Source organism: Anser cygnoides, chromosome 1 (genome assembly GCF_040182565.1).
Source record: "Anser cygnoides isolate HZ-2024a breed goose chromosome 1, Taihu_goose_T2T_genome, whole genome shotgun sequence".
In the NCBI taxonomy this organism is placed as follows: Eukaryota; Metazoa; Chordata; class Aves; order Anseriformes; family Anatidae; genus Anser; species Anser cygnoides.
Genome location: NC_089873.1, coordinates 55514106 through 55533019, shown reverse-complemented (window position 1 = coordinate 55533019; position 18914 = coordinate 55514106). Strand labels below are relative to the sequence as shown.

At 56.6% G+C, this 18914-nt stretch overlaps 1 protein-coding gene across 2 annotated transcripts; it reads right to left on the bottom strand.

Annotated features, from left to right (window-relative positions):
• Window positions 1-965: 965 nt before the first annotated feature.
• On the bottom strand, window positions 966-16890 carry CBX6 (chromobox 6). 2 transcript variants are annotated; one of them, XM_066996214.1, is made up of 5 exons: window positions 16735-16890; window positions 16555-16598; window positions 16360-16425; window positions 16140-16206; window positions 966-8598 (listed from the first exon to the last, which is right to left on the bottom strand). In XM_066996214.1, exons 1-5 carry the CDS (start codon window positions 16801-16803, stop codon window positions 7675-7677), a joined length of 1170 nt encoding a protein of 389 aa, XP_066852315.1. In that variant the 5' UTR covers window positions 16804-16890; the 3' UTR covers window positions 966-7674. The 2 variants fall into 2 exon arrangements, with proteins under 2 accessions (XP_066852315.1, XP_066852312.1); XM_066996211.1 differs by having other exon boundaries at window positions 966-8652; window positions 16735-16889.
• Window positions 16891-18914: the final 2024 nt, after the last annotated feature.

Sequence of the window (18914 nt, the reverse complement as noted above, 5' to 3'; positions counted from 1 at the left end):
AGCTGCCCCAGGCCGCCCCCACCGCTTTTTTTGGCACACCACGGGGTTGAGGTGAGCCTGGCACAAGCGGCACAAAATCTTGGCCGTGCTCTGCTTCGGCGGGCAGCGATCCCTGCCAAGGGCGCACCGTTTCTGGAGAGGGCTGCCCCGGGGCTTCGTGAGCCGCGGACGCCGGAGATGCTCCCCGAGGTGGCAAAACAGGGATCCTCCCGCAGCAACCCCAGCTGGACAAGACTCATGTCAGGGAACAGCAGCGTTATGGGGAGTTTTGGTCACTGGGCACCTTGCGCAGCGCCAGGCACGGGCAGTACCGAGAAACTACCCAGCAAATATTAAGTCACCACGGTTCGCACCATGGTGCTCCCATCCAGCCCTCGTCGCCCCAAACCACCCCCTTCCCCCATCACAGCTCAGAACAGAGCAGACATTTCCAGTTGCCCCCATCCCACCTTCCCCCCAGACCCCCATCACAACCCCCCCAAGAACAACCACCACGTTTGGAATGTAACAATTTATTGGGGTTAATTTTTTTTTTTCATTTTTTTTTTTCTTTTTTTAACTCCCCATTTCTGGCATTGATACAATATTCAAGAGCAGCAGAAAGAACAAAATGTACAAGAATACAAGAGTAATTAGCACAACCCCCACCCCCAAAACCTGGAGCAAACCAGTTTTCTTTGCGGGAAGCGCCAGGGGAAGGGGCGATTCAATCGCCCCTCCGGCGGCTGTGCCTCCCACCCATCCGCTCTAGACAGAGTTTAGCCAGCTGGGAACTGGATTAAAAACAAAACAAAACCAAAAAAAAAAAAAAAACACAACAAAAAACAGAACAAAAGCAAACACTATTTAAAATGAAAATTGCAAGACAAAAAAAAAATATATAGATATACAATTCATCCGTGCACAATTCTTAAATGCATTTTTTTTTTCAAAATAAAAAAAAAATTACAAGATACATATTTAGGTTTGTTTTAAATTAAAAAAAAAAATGACCCCCTTCACTCAGTATGCCAAGTGAGGGGAAATGAAGAGACAGATGGGGTGCACCAGAACCACCAGCACTCTAGGAGTTAGTTCTGCCCTTCTCTAAGAGAAAGAGTAAGGCTCTGGTGCTGCCAAAACTCAAGCGCAGGCAGGATCTGAAGCACCCGAGTACCACAGAGCTCAGTGGGGCAACTTTTGCCTGCTTGGCGTTTGAAAGAGTTGCAGGAACCTGCAGGATTCGAGCCTAAGCTTGGCACTGGGGAAGGTGAAAGGAAGAAACAGATGAGGCAGGCCCCTGTCCTCCACCACCACCGGACAACTTTCTACCCAAAAGGGAAACAAACGAAAACAAAAAAGAAATCCCAAAGTAGAGAGAGAGTCCTCCGTTCTTGAGGAGCAAACAAGGCTTCACGGCAGGGGACAGGGGAAGAGGAGGGGAGGACAGCAAACCAAGCTAATGGGGGCAAGAAGGGGGCACAGGCATGACGACTTTGTCCTAACACGAGTCATCACGGAGATTTTTTATTTATTTATTTATTTATTTATTCCGTTTGAGAACTTGACCTAAGACCACGTCCTCCTCCGCAGCCAGCAGGCCTGGCTGCAGCGGGCTCGCCCCTTCGGCCACCTACCTGCCGAGGAGAACCTACCTGCCACGTCTCTGCCCGGGGGGCAGCCTCGGCCCCTGCACGCCAGGGCGAAGCCGGAGCCCCCGCACAAAGCCACGGGAGCCGGGGGCTCTGCTGGGAGCTGGCTCTTCAGGGGCTCGTCCTGACCGTGCCCCTTCTCTCCCCGCAAGATGCGTTTTTCGAGCTGCTCCCGAGGCTGGTGTTGCACTGCGTCCAGCTGCCCTTCCATCACTTCGTTTCCTCCGCGTGCCACATCAGAGCTCCTGCTCTGCGCTTTCCAATCCTCCATCCCCCTCGGAGGGGCAGGGTTTCGAGGCAAATCCCTCAGAGGGACCCTCACCCGGGGACAGCCCCGCAGAGGCTCCATTTCGCACCGCACAGAGGCAGGAAGGGACAGAAGAGCTGCCGGAGACAGCCTGGTCTCCCACGGGCAGACCGGGAACAGCACCTTTCACTGCCGGAAGGAGAAGTTTGAAGAGAAGAAGAAGAACCCGAAGCCCTGTGGCAGCTTTTTAAGCGCGGCAGCCAGGACGGAGGGCGCTTTGGACTCGCTGCACAGAGCGCGCGCGGAGTTGCCGGTGCCAAAGGTCCAGCACGGGGCAACGTCGAGAGGGGAGAAAAGTAGAGGATGGATGGGCAAAGAAGGGAGAGGGTGAGGATGGAGACAGACTGATGTCTCTTCCCATCTATACCCCCAAAAAGAAACCCTACACATTGCGCTCTGGGAAGGACCTTAGGAACCTTTTAAAATAAAACCAGTTATTTGCTCAAACCCGAAGCGCCACGATGCTTGCTGGAGTCGTTAGGGAAGGAAGCACAGGCAGGGAGAGGGGGATTTCTGAATCAATACTCAGCCCCCGCCAGCCCCGTGCAAACACCACGGGATCCATGCTCCTGGCATCCTCAGCCGGATCGTGGCAGGGAGGCAGAGGCACAGGGTGGCAAAACCCCTGGGGAAAGGCAACGGATCACGAGGGAACCTCGAACCCAGGGGGAGCCCAAAGCCCGTCCTCCCCCCTCCAAAAAAAAACAAAACCAACCCTCAGAAAAATGCAGCCTGGGGAGCACGGGGTGGGACGGGGTGGGCTGCACACGGGGTGGCGGGGAGAAGGGGGTGGTGGCAGAGGGGAGGGGGCGTTTCTTTTATATTCATATATTTCTATATAAAAAAGTAAATAAGATCCCAGCTCTTGCACGATTATTGGGCGATCGAAAAATGCAGCAAAAGCAAGTGACATTGGAGTAAAAGGATGCGCCAGGCAAGGAGGAAAAAGGGCTTGTCAGAAGGTGGGGAAGGAGGCGAGGGGGAAAAACAAGCACTTAGCCAGACACGCGCTCCAGGTTTGTTACACCTCCCTGGGGAGAAAGATCTGCTCCCAAGCCGTCTCACTAATGCCACAGCCCAGACTGGGCAGAAGCTGGGGGGGGGGACACTTGGGACAGCACCCCCAGCACACGGCAGAGCCCCGAGAAAGCTCTTCCTCTTCTGCCAGGAGGCCCCCAAAGAGGTGGTCACCTCCCGGCACCGGGAGCTGCCGAAACCTCCTCTACAAAGAGGGGCTGGGAAAGGGAGTGAAATCCCTAGGAAGACTCAGCTCGGAGACAGCTCCTACCTGGTAAAGAGCAGGATCGGGTTTCGTTATTTCATTATTATTATTTCATAAATCCCCCTGGGAACGTCGGTGAGGGGAGACGCGGAGAAACGCTCCTCCGAAAACAGAAATCGAGTCGTGGCTCACCGCAGCCGGGCCTGCTCACCACAGCCTATTTTCTCTGTTTTCCACCCCGAAAGGAGCTCGCATCTCATCGGCTTCGCGCCTCCCTAGTCCCGCTCTGCTCGGCGAGGAGGGAAGAGAGCACGAGACGGGAGGCTGCCGCTCCGAGCTGAAGGCTGCGGGAAGCACTGAGAGACCTCGGCGGGTAGGGAGGGAGGGAGAGAGAGAGAAGGGGAAGATCCCGAGAACAGCAGAGGCTGTGGGAGGCGTCGGGACGTCCGTCGCCTGCCGCCGCCGAGCCGAGGGCACCGGAGAAGTCCAGGCGAGGAGAACTGTCCTGGCGTCCCCTGCCCGCCGCCTTCTGCTCAGACACCAACATCTGGCGGCTCCCACGCGCCAGATGAAGGCGCAGCGGACATCTCGGCTGGGGCACCTAGCGCCCGCCCGTTGCCTGCCCGCTTGGAGGAAGCGTTAGGGACGCTCTTCCCTCCCGCCCGCCGAGAGGCTGGAGGGGAAGATTGCAGCCCTGCTCGAGCAAAATCCCGTCGGGGCCCTCCTCTCGCCTCCCCGGAGCCTGGAGAAGAGGGCATGCCTCTCGGCAAAGACTTCTGAGCACACGAGGCAGCGCCTTCACCCGCCCCCGAAGGTCTGGCTGCAGCCAGAGAGGGGACGCCGCGCGGCATGCGGCTGGGGCTCGGCTCTCCGTCCCGACGGGGTGAATCCTGCGTGAAAAATGGCACCGGGCAAAGCTCAGAGACCCTAAAAGGAGGGGAGGGCGAGCCTGCTTCCCGGGAGGTGAGCCCCCGCGGGCTTTAATCCCGCGTGGGCTCGGGGGAGGGAAAGGAGAAGAGACGGCGATTTGGCAGGAAAGGTACGCGCCCACCCCAAATCTAGCAGCTTGCTGTGCATGCAAAGTTAAGTCAACTGTTTCCGTGTCGCGGGCCTGGCCCGCGCTCGGGCAGAACGAGGGCCGGCCGCTGCTGAAGGCCGGGGAAAAACCATTTGGAGACTCCACCTTAGCTCACAGGAGAGGGACGGGAGGGAAGGGAACTCACTCCGACACTTGGGAGGCAAGGACGGGAAGGGTTTGCAGACAGGGTTCCTCCAACACGCAACTTGCCTTTTTCAGCTAGGAGGTCGCTGCTCAGTCCCAAGAATGCCTTTCCCTCCAGTTCAAGCAAGCCAAACACCATCCCAGACACACATGCTTCGATACTACAAAATACTCTTTTCTCTAAGGACCATCTAAAACCACTACAGTTTGTGCAATCACTGCATTTATTATTCATTTTTAAACTCGCTCTCTCGCGCTCTCTCTCGCTCTCTCTCTCCCTGTAGAAATTTTTTTTAAGCTTTTCTTTTTTTATGCAAAACTAATCATTTCACTTTTTCCACTCCATCATAAAATCTCCTCTAAAAACACAACAACAAGAGAACAAACATGGCACAGACACAGAGAATTATCTCCCTGTTTTTTTTTGTTTTTCTAGGGGTTACGGGGAAGGGAAGGGGATACTTTCAAATAAACTCCTCCCTCCACCCCATGCCCCTCCTAAGGGGCACGGAGAGATCTTTTCCTCCCATCTCCGTTACGGAGCATGGGCAAAAATTTCGGAGGGGGAGCGTAACCCACGTGAATACGAAGGTCGGTTAGTCAGCCCCAAGCGGCTCGTCCACCCGAGGGAACTTTTGAGGCTGCTGCTGCCTTCGGGTTAGCAGACCTAACCCGAAAAGAGCACGGGATCTTTGTTTCAGATCCAGAGGTTCAGGGTTTGGTTCCCACCTGGTGACGCCCCCCCCCCGGGGGGAGACGCGTCACGCAAGCGGTCGAGCTGTGTCTGCAAGCCGGATCGTACTCCTCTCTTCCTCCACAGACGGGATCTACCGCACGAGTTCCTCTGCCACAACAAGCCCTCCCCGTCTCCTCACCACAGGAAGAAGGTCCTCGCGGAGTATCCCTACAACGACCCCACTGTTTTGCTCTTCACAGACAGTCCCCTTGCTTGTCACTCTGGAGAAAGGCAAAAACCCTTCAGTTAAACGATTCCTGCCCCCCGCCCCCAAAGAACACCGTACAAGAGACACTGGGGAAAAGAATTCTGCCAAGCGAACACATCTTGGCCAAAACACATCAAGAGTTTCCTATTAAAGTTCCCTTTTATCTCCCGCTTAAACGCTTCAGTTTGTTTGTTTTCAGAACCTCATTACCACAAAACGAAACACATCACCACGCGCACACCAAACAGCAACTGAACAACCTAAAGTGACTGGCCAGTTTGCATCCACCCCACAAAGAAGCTCCTCTTATCCTGCAGCCTCCAAATAGCAGAGTTTGTTGTTGTTGTTTAGAAGGGGAATAAGAGAGAGAGCTCCTTGCTATTTCCCGAAGAGCTTCTCCCTAGAACTACAATCTTTGAAGCTGCAGTCGCATGGATAGGCTATGCTAAAATAAGGGATCCCCGGGTGTGCCAGGCACAGGAAAGATGCAAAAAGTAAAGACACAAAGAATACAGGCAGGTATTAATACAGACACACACACGAGTCCAACGAGTTATAGGAAGCCTTAGCTCGGCGAATGGATCGGGGAAGTCTCTTTCTCCCTGCCCCTAAGCTTCAGCCGTGAATGCGACCGCATCCCCAAAGCGTCCACTGAGCTCTTAAAACGAGGAGAGGAAAAGGAAGGGGTGTGCCAAGGGGGGAGCTCCCGAGCATCCTCCCGCAGAAGGGAATTTCCTTTCCCCCACCCTTTTCCACCTCCGCACCACGTATGTAGAGGTAAAACCCCTCGGCCCCATCCCGGGGCCGGGGCTGAGAGGCGAGGCGCTCCCACGGCTCGGTCCGTCAGCACCTCCTCGCCTTGTCCCCACAGCCCAGCCACATGCAAGGAGGGGGAGAAGGGAAAGCAAAGGAGCGGCATCTCACCGTCATGCCTACGGCTGACACGGAGCCGAGCAAGCCAGAAGAGGCAGGAGAAGGGGAGAGCCTGGTCCGGACACGAACAAGGGTGGTCGGGGAAAGAGGGAGCTGTGCGGAAGAGAAGGGCCAGCTACGGGTCTTGCTTGCTCCTGCTTGCAAGGGACAAAGAGAAGGGATTTGTAGATCGACCCAGGGGTGCTCTCAGGGGAAGAGAACCAGCACGCGTGCTTCTGATGCGAGAGAGAGAGTTATTTCTTGTCAGCACCTTTGGTTGACAGTTGTACGGGCCCTTTCAGATCCCGAAATGACAGGGGGGAGCCCTCTTCCAGGCCGCTCTGGGCAGAGAAAGGAGAGAGGAAAGGAAGCGGGAAGAGCAAGCCGCCCACCTCGGCGCCCTCCCTTCCCTCTGAGGGAGCAGGGGGGAGCGGAAAGGTCGAGGGGAAGCTCAGGCAGGAGGCAGGAGGGCGGCCCTGTCAGCGCCTCTCCTCCCCGGCTGCGGGACGGACGCACGGCCCAACTCCCGCTCCCACCACAGAAGGGCCGGGGGGGGGGAGGACATTTCATGCCCTCTCCCCCAGGCAAGTGCAAGTGACGAACGCCAGGAGGAAGATCTGGCTGGAAGCAGACTCCTCTTCTCTCCCCTCTCCCCCCTGCAAGGCTGAGCAAGTCGGAAGATGCGGGAGGAGGAGGAGGGAGCAGGCCACCTGAAAGCGGCCGCACAACTGCCAAGGTAGCACCAATAGTTAGAGGGAAGGGGAAGCCAACGTGGGACGGTTTGCGGCGTGGGGCAGCCCCACGGCCCCAGCTTTGTCACCAGCACCTTCCAGGCACGGCGCTTCACCTCACGCCCCTCTGCTCCTTGCCCTGGGGCACCTGGAGCCACCACCGCAGCACAGGAGATGGCGGATCCAGGCCGCGGGCCAAGGAGGGCGAGGACGGTAGGATCGGCGGCGTGGCGAGGGGGAAATAGAGGAATGGAAGAGACTGCATGCACCTCGGGGGGGGGGGAAGGCTCAGGGGGTGGGGGCTCCAGTCCTCTTCCGTCCACCCCTCAAGGCTCCGGAGCTCCTCTGCAGTTTTTGTCGAAGATGAAAGGGGGAGGAGGGGGAAGAGCGGCTTCCCCACAGGCGCAGGCACACGCTCAGCCCCAAAGGCTCCACCGCCGGTTGGACAACACCACACTCAAGGACAAACAACCACTCCCCAGCCCCACCACCGCCTCCTCTGCCTCCCGCTCCCCCCGCAGCGCAGCGCTCCAGCCTCCGGGCAGGAGGGGAGGAGGAGGAGGAGGAGGAGGAGGAGGAAGGGCAGCCGTGAGGGACGAGGGACAGCGCAGGGGAGAAGGAGAGAACCAAGGACAGCCATTCACACCACGACTTCTCGCAGGTAGAGCTCCCCCCACGCCCCTGGAGCAGGGGGACCTGGCTCGCTCACTTGCTGCCGCCTCCCCCGCCGCCCGCCGCCGCCACCTTCTCGAAATCCTCCGCGTTGCAGAACTCCTTGATGGTGACCGTGAGGAGGTTGCTGGTGACATCCGTGACCACCACGTTAGAGCAAGGGGACATCTCGGGACGCCAGTCGCCGGCCTCCTGCTCCGGCTCGGAAGAAGAAAGGGACAAGGAGGGGGTCTGCCCCCCGCCGCAGCCTCCCGGGGGAGAACGCTTGCTGGTGGCAGCTGACTCGGGTGGGATCGAGAGGTCGAGGACCTCTGACTCGCGCCAGTCGGGGATGGCCGGGCTGAGGGTCTCGGGAAGCAGCTTGGGAGGGGAATCATCTGGGTCGGAGGAGGAGTGGGGGGCGGGCGACGGGCAGCCGGAGGAGCTGGAGCTGGGGGCATCGTACGGGGTGGAGCCCATCATGAGCCCGCAGGAGGCCGCCTGGGAACCTTCGGCCTCCCCTTTGCCCTCCAGGGAGGGGGCGGGCGCGGCGGACGGCTTGTTGTAGAGCGAGAAGCCGCCGAACTTCATGTGGCGGATCTGGGTGCGGAGGACGCTCTCGCTGAACTTTTTGCTCTTGCCGATGACGCGGTTTCGGGACGGGATCTTGGGCCGAGCCAGGGCCCCCCCGGTCCCGTTGGCCGGCTTGCCACCTTTGTCAATGACTTTGAGGTTGAGGATGATGCGGCTGCGCTTGGGCTCGCGGGGCTTCACCTTGCGGTTAATGATGCGGACGGTCTCCGAGAAGGGCGAGACGGGAGGACGGATGCCGGCCCCGCCGCCCACGCTCCCCCCGTTCTGGGGGTCCGGGCGAGGCAGGGGGCGCCGGGACATGCGGTGGCATCGCCGGATGTCTTTCTTGAGCCGGTGCACCGCGGCGCTGGAGTGGAGCTTGGGAGACGAGGTGCTAGAACCAGGCTTGACAGAAAAGTGTACATCCCCAATGTGGAGGGCCTCCGCTTGGGCCCGAGCCTGCGGTGGTGGGGAGAGAGAAAAAAAAAACAGGGTCAGAGAGGTAGCCCAAATGCAGCCACATCTCGAGCCAGGCGCCGAACAGCAATGCCACGTCACACACTAATGACAACCACACATCCACACCACCTCCCCTCAAACCCACCGGTGATCTGGGCCTGGAACCCCCCTGCCCCAAAAACGCAGCTCTGTCGGCGTGAGCTCCCACTTTCGGTGCCAGATTCCCAGTTCTGTCCCCAGCCTGCCACCGAGCGAGCGTCCCAAACTAAAATCCAGTCTCAAGAGAGGGGGCTGCACCCTGTCCTCTGGAAATAAGCAGGAGATGAGGGGGAGGCAGAGAGTACTACATCCAGTTTGCTTTTCCCCTCCCACAACGAGGCATATCTGCTCTTCCACTAAGCACGGTAGGTCTTGAGAAACAAAGATGGAGGTGGGCGAGGGTGGTCTGATGAAGTTGTCTTTGCCAAGCACAAGAAACGCGGGGACCCGAAGCTTAATTTTTAACTCGAGACCACAGGCAGGTTGCTGATCCCTGTTCTGCTGTGTGAACAAGGTCCGATGTTCAAAGCCAGAGATGAGGCGAGCTGGAGCTCGAGCGAAGTTTAACTGCATCTCCAAGGAAGACGCTGCTTTGTCCTTTTGAACACCATACCTTTTTTAAAGCTGTTAGTGAAACAGCAGGAGCAACGCTGGCTTAAATGCTTGGTGCCAGCCCTCCAAGAGCCAGGGCAGAGGAACAAGACTTCTAAGCTCTTCTGTCCCTTGGAGACAGTGCCCTGGTTCATGAATCAGAGACACAGGAGCAATTTCAACCCCATCCTCATCCCCCCTCAGTGGTGGCCACAGGCAGAAGCAACCCACAGGTTGATGGGGCGAGCCCCCTCTCCCGTCACCCATCTAGCGAGCAGCTTTCCCCATCTCGTGGGCACAACCAGAACTGCAGTGCTACGAGACAGCTGCTTTTCTTCCCCAACTTTCCTCTCCGGTTGCCCCCTCACGCAAGCCAAGATCGGGATGGCTGCCTGCCAGCTAAGAGCTTAAGCACTCCCAACACCATCTCCTTTGTCGCCCTGCAGGCTGTGCCTCCTACCGAAGAAACGCCTGGGGAAAAAAATGTTCTTGTAAAGGCAGCAATCTAACAGATCTAAGCAAGGGGCCCAGGCCTGCTCTTGCACAATGAGCTCAGAGCCCTGGGCCCGCGTCCCCAGAGAGCTCTGCTGTCACCCTGTGCCCCTCGCCTCCCACCGAGGTCCCAGCAAGAACCACAGACCTTGAACGAGCAGGGAGCGGGGACGTGAAGACATTTTGTTCCTCCCCGGCTAATGCTGGGTCGTTCCCTGCATTCTCCTTACATCCTGGCTGTAAAAGGACTGCAGCGATGAGGCCTCCTTCCCCTGCCGTATGCATGCAGACTGAAGGTTCGCCCACACCGGGGATTCAGCCTCACACATCGCTCCACGCCCAAAACAGTTCAGAAAATGGACAGACATGGTTCTGTCTCAGGCATCCAACAGGCTGGAGCATAGCAGCAGCTCTGGATGGATTCCCTCAACTCTCTGTGCTCTTACCCCAGCCATCCATGACGTGGAGACCCCTTCAGAAGGGCACAGGCACAGACAGACGCACACTTAGGGCTGTCCTCGCTCCTCCTCTTCACAGGTCCCTCTGAAGCAGATGGCGGACACCGGGACAAAAAGCTGCAGTTTGCTTTCCCACGTTACATACCAGCACGGGCTGGATCAGGAACTTTATTCTTCCTTCCCCAAAAGCAGACAGCCCTTCCAGCACTGCTGCTCTTATGCTTTGGGCTTCTCGCCAGTTTACCACCGCTTAGTGGATAGCAAAGTGCGACACAATGTCCTGTTCCAAAACACGGGACCGGGAAGCCAGGCAAGCAGGCACAGACATCCTTCAGGGCCTCTCCTGCTGCATGTCTTCTAGATGAACTTGCTGGCAACAACCACGCCTCGCACCGAGGGGCTCTGCCCGCCCCATGCCCCGCAGAGCGGACTCTGAGTGTGGCTGGCTCACAAGGCTGCCTCCCATTACCCACCTGAGAAAGCAGCACGCCTTATTCCCCCACCACCCCCTGGTTTAGAGGAAGCCATCGCAAACACCCACGGATGCCTTCTACACCCCGAATTTCTCGGTGAAGTTTCCCATCAACCACGGGAAAAGAGAAACGGTAATGCTGGGAGCGTCGCTGCTTGGCCACTTCCAAAGTCCTGCTGCTGTCATGTTTTCTGTCTGTGCACATCAATCAGCTCCTGTCCTGTCTTGACAGAGAGCTGGCTTTGCTTTGTGCTTACGGAGCAGCTAGCACCCAGCACTGCTCCGTGCCTAGGACTCTCCCAGCGTGCCACGACAACTAGGTCTCCTGCATTTACTCTGTGTCTGCGTTTCCAGTTACTTCTGGGGCACTTCTTCATAACTCATGTTTCAGCTCTCTGCATTCATTAAATTCCAGTTTTGGTGCTCTCCACGCAGACTACATGAACCGTTGACCTCCTTGGCCAAACTGTTAAGAGACAGGGTAAGCAGGGAGCTCCCCAGGTGCTACGCTGCTGTTCCCAGTGCCCAGCTTCGACGCCAGTTCCAAAGAACAATATGCAAATCTGCGGGTTACCTTGAGCTTGTTTCTCCAGGTAAGGTTTCAAGAAAAATAGTATCGGATGCCCTATCTAAGACCAGCCCCCTCAGCCCCCTCTCACTTGCGAAGCTCCATATTCCTACCGCAGGATCAGGTTTATTCAGGCATCAACTACACGAACTCCGGTCCCTTCCCTGCAGAGCACAGGGCGTTTTCTGGGCTCGGTCATTTCCTTCTCTTGCTTCCAACTTCAAGCAACGTGCACCTGCCGTTTCCAGGAGACTCAGCGTTCAGGTTTAGGTGCTGGAAACGCACCTCTCCCTGTTACAGGTGCGTTACTCTATCACGCTCAAGAGCTGTACGAACACCAAGCCTTTGAAAACAAACCTGTTCCATCCTCTCAGACGCGTCACCGGGCTGTTACTCAACCGAGAACTTTTCCAAATGGGAACTACCTCGCTGGGTTTGGCTGCGTTCGCCCGCAGGATTTGCTCACCGCTGAAGAAGTACTCAGCACGTACATGAAGTAATTCGCTCCCTGCTTACAGCTCAGCCTACATCAGGAGGCAGCTTCTGGAGGCTTGCTGCAGTGCTCTGTCACGAGAGCGAGGCAATTGCTAGGATCGCTTCCCTTCCCCCCGCTTCCCTTTTGGGATATGTATCACCTTTATTTAGCTTGTACAGCTCTTTCCCATTGCCTCTGGGAACTAGTATTATCTCCCTTGTTCCCTACTATTTCTGAATAAATGTCCCTCGAGGCCCAGCGAGCATATTTGTTCATTCATCCCCTTAACGCGCTGAGGCGCACAAGCACGTACACTGACACGTGCTCGGTGAAGGCTTGCTTACCTGACTCGTATCAAAACCTTCGCAAGGTCTTTTTTTGTTTTCCTTCCAGATTGCAAGGCAACAGATTTCTCGTTAATTATTTCAAAATCGAGTGATCTCCCGTAGCACTGCTGCACCGTAGTAGCGCTGCTCTCTCGCACGTTACTGGTTCTGCCTTGTCTTTTATTCTCCACCTGCATTCCCACAGTCCTTGTTCCAAACGGCACTTGCAAGAGCTCTTCTTTCCCCTTTCTGGCTGCCATTCTGCCTTTTTATTGCCCTTTTTCTTCTGCAGCCTTCCAAGCGACAAGGCAACAGCAAGCCAGTTCATAGCATAGTTCTCCCAAGCAACACTGCCATAAACTAAAGTTTCCCTACTGGATGGGGAACAAAATGCTACAAAGGGGAACAGGCTGTTTTCAAACCGCTCGGGGATAATTTACGAACAGGGAAGAGATCAAAAGAAACCCAGCTCCAACTTCAGAGTTCAAGGAAGGGCGAAGTGACAGAACAACATGCTGCTCTGCCCCTTCTACCCCCCTCTCCCCCACTCCTTTACTCTGCTCTCAGTTACTTCTCTCTATTAACCTTCTCCAGCCTTTTTCCCTCAGTGTATTTACAGCCACCCCGAAGAGGAGTCTTTGCTAGCCACCCACTGAGCTTGGAGACCGGGCTCTGTCTCTTAATAGCACGCGCTAGACTTTATTAGATTAGTTGGTGAGTTTTGCATTCCTCACAGCGGAGTGCCGAGGGAAAAGCAAAATATAAAGAGCAAACGAAGCAGGGGAGAAGAGGAAGATTACCACAGCGTGCACGATCGGTTAATGTCTCTTTCTAACCTTGCACAAGCAGCCACTCCACCCTCAAGCTGAAGGACCTGTCCTCAAGGAAGACTTCTGGCAGACACCGAAGCAGGAGGGTAAGAGCCTTATGCGCCGCGCTGCCCGTTCCAGACCGAGGGCTCTGCTTCCCAGGCACAAAGCTTGCAGCATACCAGGAGCCTCCCAAGAATTACAGCCTCCCGCCAAGCTTGATCTCAGCTGTGGGAAAGTTTGCCCCTAGTACGCGGAGGATAAAGACCCATTTCCTGCCCAAAAACTCCGCCGTTGGAATTTGCAGGGGTCCCTTACGGGGCCGGCCATCTTGGTGGCAGCATCGCAGAGCCCGGCCCGTGGTTTCCCTTTGCAGTCTGGTCGAAAGGGCAAGCGTTGCGCAGCTCTCTGCAACGGGAGCCTGGCTCACAAAGGCAGCAGGTGGCTGAAGATGCAGCTTTTCAAAGCTTTTCCCAAGGCGTGGGCCTCTAACCTGCTGGAATGCTTTCTGCAAATCCCCCCGGGTGCCTATCTGCAGCTTTTGACAACTAATCCCTGGATAAACCTATCCCCACCTGCAACCTAAAACACCCACACAGGCCAGGGGACAATGGTATATCGGAGCATGTATTTCCACGCCTTCCTGGAGGCTCAAAAGACCAAGTTCAAGCACTGACGTACGTGGAAGATCCTAGCAAGCCACTGAGTCGAGGGCAGACCAGTCAACCAACGCAGTCCTAGGCCAGGCTCCTACTTAAACGTCACTCCGCCCAGGCCTAATCTGTTCAGCCAGCAGATCAAAAAGAATATTGTTCTAACTGCCAACTCCAAAGACTCCCTCTGGGAAGCGAGAGTCAAATTTCTTCCCCTGCTTCCGAAATTCTCACTGGCAAGAGATCCTGCAGCCGAGAACCAAAAAGGTCGCTAGCGATGCGCGAGGCAGAGGCGAGTCCCGCTCGTCCCGCGGCAGTGCCAGCCCTGCGGCGTTATCAGAGGCCACGCCTGCGTCTTCAGCAGGTCAGAAGATTTGACCGAGCCGCACGGGGAGCAAACAGGACTGGCTGACTAGCGTGCCGGTCCCAGCCGCTTCTCTAGCTGCACAAGGTTTGCCTGAACAGAGCTCGAACAAGTTCAGGTGGAGCTGGCTGAGACGCGGTTACTTCTCGCTGCCTGGCCTGGGGTGTTATTTTTTAAGGCAGGATCAGAAGTTGAAGAAAACGGCAAGTCGGAGCACCGGCAGTTTCACCGGCTCTGTCTCTCCAAGCTGCAAACGAAGCGAGAGCGACGGGACTCTGCCCTGCCCTGCACGGCTGGGCACCAGCCTTCAGGAGAGCACGTCCTCCCCCTCATCTCGTCCCACCTTCTCCAAAGTACCATGCCAGTTACACAAACCTACGGGTTTTCGGTAACATTTGAGAAGCTGGCAGAAGGAAGATGTGCCACGGAAACGTGTCAGGGACGTGATTCAAAGGATGCTGTTGAATAATTCAGGTTCCAAGTTTGGGAGGTTTTAAAGAGCAAGGGGAGAAGAGGAGGAATGAGTGGGTTTTGTTGTTTTCTTTTTCCTTGCTTTTTTTTTTTTGTGGTTGTTTTTTTGTTTGTTTGTTTGAATGAGAACAAAAAATTGGCAATGGATTTTGCCGTAACACATTCAGAATCAAAAGAAAAGAAACTGATTATACCTGGTAAAGTCAAAAGCACAGAATAAACAAAGAAGAAATACACTCTTCTACCACTGAACAATGCCAGGTGTTACAAATACCAGAATTTTTTAATTCAAGCAGAGAACTATTTTAAGCCGGTGGTTTCCCTTTAAGCTTTCCTCTGCATTGTTGGAACCCTAAACACTAGGGTTTCATTTAATGCGTGACTGCCAGAAAGAGAAAAACCAACTAGTCCAGTTTCCCCGTACAAAGATTAAGAGGTGGTACCGATCGGTTACGTTTGTAGTTTCTGTATCTGCAGACTGAAAAACTTAGCAGCAGGAGAGGAAAACGACAGAGAAGGAGGATAGATCTATCATCTGGACTTTCGGAGGATTACCACTGTCCCCTGGGTTTTACTCAGGGCATCAGGATACGCCCATTCCTGCATTTCTCCTACGTTATGCGCTCTCAAAGCAGAGGAGAGGTGACACCCTACCCCTCATCGCTCTTTCCACTGCTCATTCAGTTAAAGTGCTACACTAACTTGAGTAAAGCTGCTGCTGCTGCCAGCAAGAGGAGAGCATTAACCTGTTTCACAGATGGGGAAACATGCACAAAGGCTAAATGACTTGCTCGAAGCCACAGACTGACTCGGTGATGGAGACACCTTACTACACGGTCCACTCCGGCTGTCCCAGGGCTTCGTACTGGAAACCAGGGAAGCTCCAAATTCCCTTACGTGCCTTAACCATACAAAGGTGCATTGTGTTTCTACGTTCATCTGAAGTCCGTGATCAAGGTAGTTGGGGGAGGTTGGGGGGGGGGGCGGGGAGAAGGAAGGAAAGCAAGGAGTTCTGTCTTTGGACAAATAAATCCACAAAGCTCGCATAGATGTCACACAGCTACCAGGCTTCTGAATTAAAAAAAAAATAAGTAAAAAAAATAAGGGGAGAGCTGCACTAGGACTCCCTTCGTCATTCTTCTCTGCAAGAAGGCAGAGATGCTACGACGATACCTTCTTGCAAAGGCGCAGGGTCTGACAGAGAGCAATTGCAAGCTCCAGCTGCTATCCTACACAGAGCAGAAACATTCCTCCCCCCCCCCCCCCCCAAAAAAAAAAAACGAAAAAACAAAACCAGCCTGCAGCTTACGGATCAAACCACGCGACTCCCGCGGAGCACCTACACGCCGAAACACGGTCAGAAGAGCGCGAGCAGCAAGCAGCAGGACTCCAGCCACGGCCGCCCAGCCGCTCGGCGCGCTGCGAAGTCGCAGGGCACGGGCTGGAGGCTGCTGAAGGCAGGGGGGGAGAGCAGGGCAGGCTCGCTCGCTACTGCGACAGCAGCAGAAGGCCGTGAAAGGGGGGGAGAGGATTCCGGAGCAGGGACCGCAGCCTCGCCACGCACAGCCGCGCGTGTGCGAGCGTCCTGCTGGGGCACCCGCCAGGCACGCACCCGCTGGGCTCCTGCCTCCCTACCCCCTGCCGCGGGCGGCCGGCCCCGCGTCCCCCCCCCGAGCGGGGCGCGCGGAAGCGCGGTCCTTCCAAGGGCACGGCTCCGCGAGGGGTCTCGAGGCGGCGGGCTAGGCCTGAGTTATTTAAATGAGAGTTACCTTCAGGAGAAAAGTTTTGGGCTTCGGTCCTCTCTTCTTGGGCCCGTACAGCTCCCGTTCCCGTTCCCTTTGGGGAGCCGAAGCGGTGGAGAAGTTAGAACGGGTCCCAGCGGGGGGAAGCGCGGGGGCGACGGCCGCGGCCGCCCCCCTTCCTCCCCGCTCGCCCCCGGCCCTGCGGCACCCCACGGCCGGGCACCCCGCGGGGCCTGGCCCTACTCACTTCTGCTCGAAGGCGGCGATGAGGCGCGAGTCCAGGATGTTCTCCTCGGGCTCCCAGGTGCTGTACCTGCCGGGGCGGGCGGCGAGACAGGGGCAAGGGGTGAGCCCCCAGGACCCCCCCCCCCCCACACACACCCCATACACCCCCCCACGCACCCCACGCACCCCCCCGGGGGGCGCTGCCCCCCGCACTCACTTGATGGCCCAGCCCTTCCATTTCACCAGGTACTCGATGCGCCCCTGAAAAACACGGGGGGGGGGGAATAAAAATAAAAAGGGGGGGGGATAAAGGATGGTGAGAGCGGGTCGGGGGAAGGACCCGAGGCAGGCGGCGCCCCCCTCCCTCCCCCCCCCCTCCCGCCCGGCGGCCCCGCACCTTTCGGATGCGCCGCTTGATGATGGACTCGGCGGCGAAGACGCGCTCCCCCACTGCAGACAGCTCCATCTTGGGCTCCTCGGCGGCGGCGGCGGCGCCCACAGCCCATAATAATCCCGCCCGCCCGCCTCCCCCCCGCGCCGCCCCGCCCCGCGCCGCTACGACCGCCTCTAACGCCCCCCCCCCCACCCCAAGCGGGTACGCGCACGCCCGCGCGCCCCCTCCCGCCGCGGCCGCGCGTGACCCCCCCCCCCCCCCAAAAAAATTATAGGGGGGGGGTTAAAGGGGTCGAGTGTGTGGGGTTGGTCCGCAAAATAAATAATTAAAAATGCATAAAGATCAAAAAAAAAAAAAACCACAAAAATAAATCAAAAAATTAAAAAAAAAAAGGGAGTAAAAAGTAAAAAACACCTCGTTTTCCTTCTTTTCACGTCATCTTTTCCGTGCCGTGAGGCGCCGCAAGGGAAACAGGCCCCAAAATCTTAATAATAATGGTAATAAAAGGCAAATGGTTGGGTGCGGGGGGAATTCCCCGCCTCGAGTGCTCCCCTAAGAGCACCCTCGATCTGCAGGAATGACATCTTGCAGGTGGTAACGGGGCAGGAGGGGGGGGAACTAAACCCCGATAAATCCCAACAAACCCCAATGAACCCCCAAAAACCCAACAACGCCCCCAGAAAAACAGCGAACCCCAACCAACCCCAAGTGGCCGCCCGTGACACAAAATGGCGGCCAGGACGGGGGCCCCCCGCCGCACCACGTTTGTGCTCAGCCCTCATCCTGCCTGCGCTGTGACGCGTCTGGAAAAGAGCAAGTGGCCGGTGCCCGCCGTGTTTTGGTGTTTTTAATTGCGTTGATTAACGCTGTCTGTAAAAACGAGTGCTTCAGGCTCCCCATCCAGGAGCCCCCAGCAAATGGGGGGCTCCCTGGGGCCTGCTCCTCACCCCTCGTGACAGGACAGAGCCCAGGCTCGCTGCACAGCCCCAGAGCTCGCACAAGTCTTGCCCCGGCCCACACTTGCTCTTTTTTGGCCTCTCGCAGCAAAACCAGCGGCTGAAGAGCCGCATCCTCAGGTATTTCCTTTGTTTCGTTCACATTTCCAGTAAAACTCTCAGACAAGGAAGATGGCGGTCCTGGAGCAGCCGCTGGTCCCCACAGGAAAGTTGTGGGGAAGCAACAAGATGTGCGGGTGCAACGAGGCCTTCCTCCCCAGAACCACTGGCACACAGCCTTTGAGCACAGGGGGAGAACAGGAGGTGTGAGAACGTTTCTACTTTATCCATGCCACTCGATAACGAGAAGCTTACCTGCTCCAAGCCCCCAGGCCTGTGATTTTGCAGACTTGGGTTGGCATCTCCACCCAAACGGCTCCAAGAGTTGACCAGCCAACGCTGTCGCTCCAGCACTTCTGTTTTCTCTAGCAAGAAGCGGTCGTACCCTCTGCTGCGCTGAGGGGCTGGGGTGCAGCAGCTTTTCTGGTGACCTTTTTGGGTGCTGCTGGCTGTAAGCAGGGGCCCAGGACATGTTCTGAGGTACAGCCAGTACCCCATCCTCACGCACCCTACCAGGAGAGCTGCACAAGGCAAGCTGGCAGCACTGCGTGGATCGGAGGGGTGGCATAACAACAAATTATTAAAATAATACACACACACCATCCAGATTAACCTTTAATCCAACCAACACACGCATGTGAAAGGACAAGCCGCTGAGCTGCAAGTGCCAGCCAGCCTCTGCAGCATTGGCAGGGGAGGGAAGAAACAATCTCTGGAGCAGGCTTTCCCATAACGCTGCACTGCAGTTCCTTACTACTTCACCTGACTCGCTAGCTGCTGCCAGAAAATTAGTGGCTGGCTGGAGGCCTGCTCCAATGCCATCGGTCACATCCAGCCCCGCTGGCTCAGGACAAGCACGCCGACCACACTTTGGTAAGGCAGGCATGGCCGGAGCCGTGACTGACTCAGGAAAGCCCCCCACCCTGTGGCTTTTGCTCCCCGCGCTGTTGTGACTCGGCAGCCATGCTCTCTCTCCTCCAGCTAGTGCCAGCGGAGCTGTCCTGGCACCACCGCATCGTGTGAGGACGTCAGGAACTCCCTACACCCGGAGCAGCAGCCACCCTGTGACTGGCGTTCTGCTTTTCCAGTTCTGATCCATCAAAGGCCAGCTGTCCTGGGTCACCTCTG